The sequence below is a fragment of the Danio aesculapii genome, chromosome 2 (assembly GCF_903798145.1).
Source record: "Danio aesculapii chromosome 2, fDanAes4.1, whole genome shotgun sequence".
Lineage (NCBI taxonomy): Eukaryota > Metazoa > Chordata > Actinopteri > Cypriniformes > Danionidae > Danio > Danio aesculapii.
Window position 1 is genome coordinate 1,172,374 of NC_079436.1, and position 8,057 is coordinate 1,180,430.

Sequence of the window (8,057 nt, forward strand, 5' to 3'; positions counted from 1 at the left end):
GGAATGGTACGCAAAATGTTTAATAATGTGGTTCCTAGTTATTTGGTGAACTATTTTCAAATGGTGAGGCATCAGCATTCATACAGCACTAGGGGTTGGGATTTTAATATTTGTTTATTTATATTTAGAAGTCTGGTGGGGGAAAATATGTTTGTATATGCAAGTGCAATCATGTGGAACAAATGACCAAAATCGATCAAGGAATAAAAGATTTAAGGAGGTTTAACAAAGTATTCAAAAGATGGCTGTTTGATGCGGATAATTAGTTTGCATGGTGGACGAGGATGTTTTATTTGATATGTTACTTGATTGTGAATAGGGTTATAGCTGGAAGGCCATTCGCTGCGTAAAACATATGCTGGATGAGTTGACGGTTCGATCCCTGATTGATAGAGGGACTAAGCCGAAAAGAAAAATGAATGAATGAAGGAATGTATTTGTGAATTATTTTGTTCCTGTTTTAAAATGTATGAGGTACTGTTTGTTTTATGCATCATCTATATTTTGAAGCTATACTTTGTTTTATTTAACAGCGTGGACCACAATGGAAACAAGCCCAGGGCTTTATTGTGTTTTTATCCTCAAAATGTATGGGATGCTTGTTCAGCTTGTCTAAAATCTGTCAAATAAAATTCAATTCAATTCAATAAACAGAATAAAACTTGTGAATCACTAAATAAATTGGCTAATTAACATAAATATTTTTACAGTGTAGAATATGAACCATTTTTACATTTAATAATTTAGTTTTTTTACAATTTGCTGTTAAAATCATCATAATGTGAAGCATGTTATTATAATATTCATTCATTCCTTTTCGGTTTAGCGCCTTTATTAATCAGGGGGCGCCACAGCGGAATGAACCACCAACTTATCCAGCAGGTTTTACGCAGTGGATGCCCTTCCAGCCGCAACCTAACACTGGGAAACACCCACACACTCTTGCACACACTCACATACACTACAGCCAATTTAGCTTATTCAATTCACGAAAATACAAACTCCACACAGAAATGCCAACTGACCCAGCCGGGACTCAAACCAGTGACCTCCTTGCTGTGAGGCGATTGTGCTACCCACTGCACCACCGTGCAGCCCGTTATTATAATATTGATTAATACATATATATTTAAAAATTGTGCAGCAGATATTTTTGTGGATGTTGAAGTTTTTAAGGAGCCAATAAGGCTCAATAAGGAACCTTTATTCTTAAGAGTGTTTGTACATGTAAATATAGCTGTAATATTTTAAATATGTTTATTATTGTATAGCTGTAATCTATTGCATGACTTTATTTAACTTTAATGAGATGTTCTGATGCACATTCAGCATTTCTGATTGGATGATGGTCATTTTTCAGTATTACTCTGCACCGACGGCCTACGATATCGTCCTGAAGCACCTCAACACGGCGTTCACCGTGCTGTTCTCCCTCGAGTGCATCTTGAAGATCATGGCCTTTGGGTTTATGGTGAGTTTAATAACACCACCTTTTCTTTTCAAGAACAATTGTGAAAACAATACAGTATATGAGTCAAAATGATTTTTCTTTCATGCCAAAAATCACTAGAATATTTAAAGAGGAGCTATTATGCAACAATCACTTTTATAAGGGGTTTAACCGCAGTTGTGTGTCAGCAGTGTGTGAATATCTCCAGTCTCTAATGGTCAACATCAATTAATTGTATTTATTCTAATCACACTTGATGAAAACAGTCTGCAGAAACACTTTGATTGACATTCTCCCTTTGTATGATGTCATCAGAGGGGAAAAGCCCCGCCCACTAGTGACCATCTCTCACTCATTAGCATAAACAGCAGCCCTGAGTGAGAAGCAGCCATCTGTCTCACATTAGAGTTAAAATAGCTTAATTTTTGATTAGTAACATACGACATTGATTTGTTTTAAAACTATTTTCTCATTATTTAGATTTTTTAACTCTTAAATTTTAGATTTTCCACCAGTTGCATGTTGACCAAATATTGTCTTATCATAACAAACCATGTATAAATCTCAATTTCTATTTCCCCTTATGACTACTTTTGTGGAAAACAACGCAACTGATTTACTCTGATGATCATCACTGTTGTCGCTCTGTTCTCATCTCGCAGAACTATTTCCGGGACACCTGGAATATCTTTGATTTCATCACTGTGCTGGGCAGTATTACTGAAATTGTAGTGGACTTACAGGTAGGTATATTTCATATTTATTGGCCCGAATGCAACCTTCATGTCTGGTTTGGACCCCAAATCTCTTTAAATAGAGCTAATATATATATATATATATATATATATATATATATAATATATATTCTAACATTTCGTCATTACATAAAATAATTTAAGAAACATTTTATTTTTATTAATTAGAATGTTTCTGATGTGTTGTACGACCCCAAATACTGTAGTGTTTTTGAACTATACTATAGTAAAGTGCTTGAATTCATAGATATATACACTAGATATCGCATACGGACCCTGAGTGTGCGTCAATAGTGCCGCCATATTTGTACAGGGCTCCCAGGACAAACGTCATTCAACCGAAAAAAAGTTCGTAAAAAAGTTCGTAACATACAAAAACGTAATCTTACCTATGAAATATGATGCCTTTGTGCTTTTTTTTCTTTGTTTACACTCGTACACAGCACTAAAGTCCAGTATCTTCACATTCCCTACTGAAAAAAACAGCTTAATCCAGGCTAAGCTGGTTGGCTGGTTTTAGCTGGTTGACCAGCCTGATTTTAGAGGGGTTTTGGCCACTTCCAGGCTGGTTTCCAGCCATTTTCAGCCTGATCAGGCTGGAAAATGACCACACAAATCACAAAAACAGCTAAAACCAGCTTGACCAGCCTGGTTTAAGCTGGACATTGCTGGTTTTGGCTGGGCTCCCAGCCTGGCTTAGCTGGTCAAGCTGGTTTTAGCTGGTCATCTCCCAACCTGACCAGCTAAGATCTGGCTGTAAATGACTGGAGACCACCCTGGAAGTGGCCAAAACCCCTTTAAAATCAGGCTGGTCGACCAGCTAAAACCAGCCAACCAGCTTAGCCTGGTTTAAGCTGTTTTTTTCAGTAGGGAATGTGAAGATGCTGGACTTTAGCGCTGTGTACGAGTGTAAACAAAGAAAACAAAGCACAAAGGCATCATATTTCATAGGTAAGATTACGTTTTTTTACGTTTTTGTATATAACGAACATTTGTGCTAAACAAGTAACGTTACTGATGCTAATACAGTCACTTACTGCACTGGCCACAAGGCAAAGGAGCACCAACTCGCACTAAACACTCGGATTATGCTAATTTGTTGGATAAAATCAGCAAACAATGTAAATTAAATAGGAAAACAAGTTGCTGTGGTGCTAGAAACTTTGTTCATACAGAGATTCATTCACAAACGAATCGCTCCCTCCGTTAGACATAGAAGTGAAAACAGGAGAGGGGGTGTGTTTCAGGACATGGATTAACAGGGAGGGATGATAATACATCTCCATGCACACAAACACACGCTATTTGTCTGAAATGCCCGTGCGTCACTGATCCATCAATGAAGAAAAGTGATGTAAAATTATAATTTTCAGAATTTATCTGCACACTGACCACCAGGGAAACTCCCGATCGTAGATGTATGTATATATGTGTATATATCTCTGGATGACCAGTCCTCCACTGCACCTTGGTCCCGCATTCATTTTAAAGGAGCGCTACCCTGTACTAAAATGGCGGCTCTATTGACGCATTCCTTCCGATAGACAACAATAGTGTAGGCGACATCTAATGTAAATATCTATAGCTTGAATTAATCTGTAGGGGTGATTCTACTGTTGCTATGGTAGCACAACAACTATAGCAATATAAACAAATCACCCAATACTGTAGTTTTCTATAACTATAGGGTATATTATACTACAATACACCACAGTTTACTGCAGTAAAATCTAAAGTACACTACAGTTTTTTTAATTATACAGTTTATTAATAGTTAATACTAGAATATATCACAGCATCCATTGAGAAAGAGTTGTAAATACTATAATATATACAGTATAATACACTTTAGTATGTTCAAAAACACTATTTACTGTAAATTACTATAGTATTGTTTCTTGTGAGCCACGACTACACTACTATTATGTTTGGGTTTAGCATATTGAACATTTACAGTTATTTTTTTTCATGATTTTGTTTAAATTAGGAAGTTATATTACATATATTACTACTTTAATGCCTCTGGCGCAATCATATTTAGCTTCTTTTATTGCGTTTAAACAAACATATATATCTAAAAAGGTGATGTATGTTTAAATTGTCTAAACTTTGCTACAAGTAAATCATTTCTCCCCTGTGTGTGTGTGTTTATTCAGTCAGTAAACACCATTAATATGAGTTTCCTGAAGCTTTTCCGAGCAGCAAGACTGATTAAGCTATTGAGACAAGGCTACACGATACGCATTCTGCTCTGGACGTTTGTTCAATCTTTCAAGGTAAAATTGTATTCATTATTGCACAAACGCTCTGCGGAGTTCACAAACTCATGATAAACCTGGCTGGAATATTAATGTTAAATTCTGATGTCTTTCTTCCAGGCTCTTCCGTATGTTTGTCTTCTTATTGCCATGCTTTTCTTCATTTATGCCATTATTGGCATGCAGGTAAGATTTCTAAACTAGTATTCGTAGTATTTACCTAACTAATGCATTTGGTCGCGGTAATATAGTCATTTAAAGGTATTAGCTGAAAACCTCAGAATGTTCACTACCTGACAAAAGTCTTGTCGAGGATCCCAGTGATAAGAATAACATATAATAGCTTGACTACTAGTTGATCATTTGGAAAAGTGGCAGAAGGTGGATTTTCCTATTAATCATCTGTTGAGCTGCATCAATCATCACAAATACTGCAGAAGACCTACTGGAACCAGCATGAAGCCAAGATTCTCATAGGAATCAGTCAAGTTTGGTGAAGGAGAAATCATGGTTTGGGGTTACATTCAGTATGGGGGTGTACGAAAGATCTGCAGAGTGGATGATCAACATCAACAGCCTGAGGTATCAAGACATTTGTGCTGCCCATTACATTACAAACCACAGGAGAATACTTCAGTAGGATCTTCAGCCTCCACATCAAAGCTCCTGAAAGCAGAGAAGGTCAAGGTGCTCCAGGATTGGCCAGCCCAGTCACCAGACATGAACATTATTGAGCACGTCTGGGGTAAGAAGAAGGAGGAGGTGTTGAAGATGAACACAAAGAGTCTTGATGAACTCTGGGAGTCCTGCAAGAGCTTTCTTCACCATTCCAGATGACTTTATTAATCAGTGATTTGAGTCATGTCAGAGATGTATGGATGCAGTCCTCCAAGCTCATGATGGAGTCAGACACAATATTCATTCTGTTTCCACTGCAGCATGAGCACATATTCTATACTGGACATTATTGAAGGTTCAGTGAGCAGACTTTAGTCTAAGCAGAGTCAGACCTTACTGTCCTAATCAAATCAGTCAACATCAAGACATGATCAGATTTTATTGACCTCAAATGAGCATAATCTAGAGGCCTTTACCTTTCATATAAGACACTTCTGATACCAAATGATCAACTAGAAGTCAAGGTATTACTTGCTTTTCCTAAAACTTGGATAGGCCACAAGACTTGTCAGGTAGTGTATTTGTATTTATATAGGTAGTGTCTTTACAAATGATCAAATATGTTTGTTAATATTTTTCCACGTTGTAAAAATATCCGTAAATTAGCATGTTTTATTTTACCTCATTGATTTCTGCTTTTGAACTGCATTATGGGATCTTGATCTTTCTTACAACAACTTTTAACCTTGAAGACTTGGAAAAAGTGGCTTTTATTGTCATTTTTAATAATGTAAAGTGCTATAATGTCTGGGCTGGTGTTGTATATTTCACTACAAAAACCTTGTAATTGTTATTTATTTCTCTTGATATTATTTCTTATACATTCAAACGACTAAAATGTCAATAAAAGTCACTTTGTTCAACTGTAGAGTTGAATTTTCAACATCCAAGCTTGGTGATGTTTGCTAGAGATTTTGAAGAATTAATAACCTTGGTCTGTTTTTTTGAGGAGTGATGTGAAACCCATTGTGTAGCGTAGACAATCATCTCATATCTAATTCTACAGGTGTTTGGAAATATTAAATTGAACGATGAAAGCCATATTAATCAACACAACAATTTCAAGACATTCTTTGGTGCCTTGATGCTGCTGTTCAGGTAAGATCACCAAACACTCCAACACACCAAAATAAATGAATTTTTACATATATATAATTCTGTGTGGAGTTTGCATGTTCTCCCCGTGTTGGTGTGGGTTTCCTCCGGGTGCTCCAGTTTCCCCCACAGCCTAAACACATGCGCTATATGGGGAATTGATGAACTAAATTGGTCGTAGTGTATGAGTGTGTGTATGAGTGAGTGTGTATGGTTGTTTCCCAGTACTGGGTTGGGACTGGAAGGGCATCCGCTGTAACACATTCTGGAATAGTTGGCGGTTCAATCTGCTGTGGTGAAAATGAATGAATGAATGATAATGTACAATACATTGCGAATGAGAAGTATTATAAATTGTAACACATAATGACACACACACACACACACACATATATATACATACATATATATATATATATACACATATACATACATATACACACACACACACACACACACACATATATATATATATATATATATATATATATATATATATATATATATTTACATACATACATTTATTTATATATATATATATATATATATATATATACACACACATATATATGTATATATATACACACACACATATATATATATATATAATCAATAAAATCAAAGGTTGCCAGACATATTCTCTAAATGATGCATAACCTCTATAATTTTGTAAATGTTAAATTCTGAATATTAATATTGTGGTTGTGGAAAAGCCAGACGTTTACTTCATTTCCACTACTCCAAAAGTTTTACAATTACTAACATAATCGAATGTTCTCTGTCACATTTAGGCCTTTTGCGTTATTTTAGATGGGAGCAGCAGGAGAGTGCGAATGCTTTATGTTTTGTTTGACGTGTTTCTCCTGTGTTTGGTTATTTCTTCTGCTGATCAGAAGCGCCACAGGAGAGTCGTGGCAGGAGATCATGCTGTCGTGTCTGGAGGGTAAAGAGTGTGAGCCGGACCCGTCAATAACACCACCTTTCACCTCTCCAGACCACGAGGGCGGCTGCGGCACCGACTTCGCCTATTTCTATTTTGTTTCCTTCATCTTTTTCAGCTCATTTCTAGTAAGGTTTTGTTGATATTTTGTTCACAATTCTGAAATGTATAAGGGGGGGGGGGGGGGGGGGGGTGGTAGACTAGGCATGGGACGATAACTGTTTTCAAGGTATACCACCGTTTCAAAAGGTCGAGGTTTTAAAACCGTCAGAATTTTCTGCAATACCGTTCCTAAGGTATGTGCATGATTTTTTATTCACTTTTTTTTGTTGTTGTTTTTTAGGACAACAGAATCTCCAGCTGAAAATATATCTGCCATTTTAAATTGCTAAATAATCTGTGTTTTTGAACCAAATGAAGACAGCAGAAGTCAATAATTAATTTAGCCTGACATGTTTACTCCTCCTAAATGTTTTAAATGTTTCTCAACATAAAATATTTTGTGTTCAAAAGGGGAAAAAGTTTTTGTTTTTCACCCAGACATTAAAAAAGAAAATATTTCAGTGCAGTAATCATAATACCGTGATACCGTGATATTTTTATCCAAGGTTATCATACCATCAGAATCTTATACCGGCCCATGCCTAGGGTAGACCAGTGATTCTCAACCACGTTCCTGGAGGACCACCAGCACTGCATGTTTTGGATGTCTCCTTTGTCTGTCACACCCATCACAGGTCTTTCAGTCTCTGCTAATGAGCTGATGATCTGAGTCAGGTGTGTTTGGTTAAGGAGACTTCGAAAATGTGCAGAGCTGGCGAAATACTTCCAGCTACTTGACATTAATACAATGCTAACTCTGCAGCGTGGCTTTAACACAG

General features: G+C 36.6%; 1 protein-coding gene across 1 annotated transcript in view; it reads left to right on the plus strand.

Moving 5' to 3' along the window:
* Positions 1 to 8,057, plus strand: part of cacna1eb (calcium channel, voltage-dependent, R type, alpha 1E subunit b) — a 146,635-nt gene that overhangs the window by 112,905 nt on the left and 25,673 nt on the right. The window contains exons 30-35 of the mRNA XM_056470502.1: positions 1,361 to 1,471; positions 2,113 to 2,193; positions 4,362 to 4,481; positions 4,584 to 4,649; positions 6,148 to 6,239; positions 7,130 to 7,304. Of these exons, the coding sequence (XP_056326477.1) occupies positions 1,361 to 1,471; positions 2,113 to 2,193; positions 4,362 to 4,481; positions 4,584 to 4,649; positions 6,148 to 6,239; positions 7,130 to 7,304 (645 nt within the window). The remainder of the gene's footprint in view (positions 1 to 1,360; positions 1,472 to 2,112; positions 2,194 to 4,361; positions 4,482 to 4,583; positions 4,650 to 6,147; positions 6,240 to 7,129; positions 7,305 to 8,057) is intronic.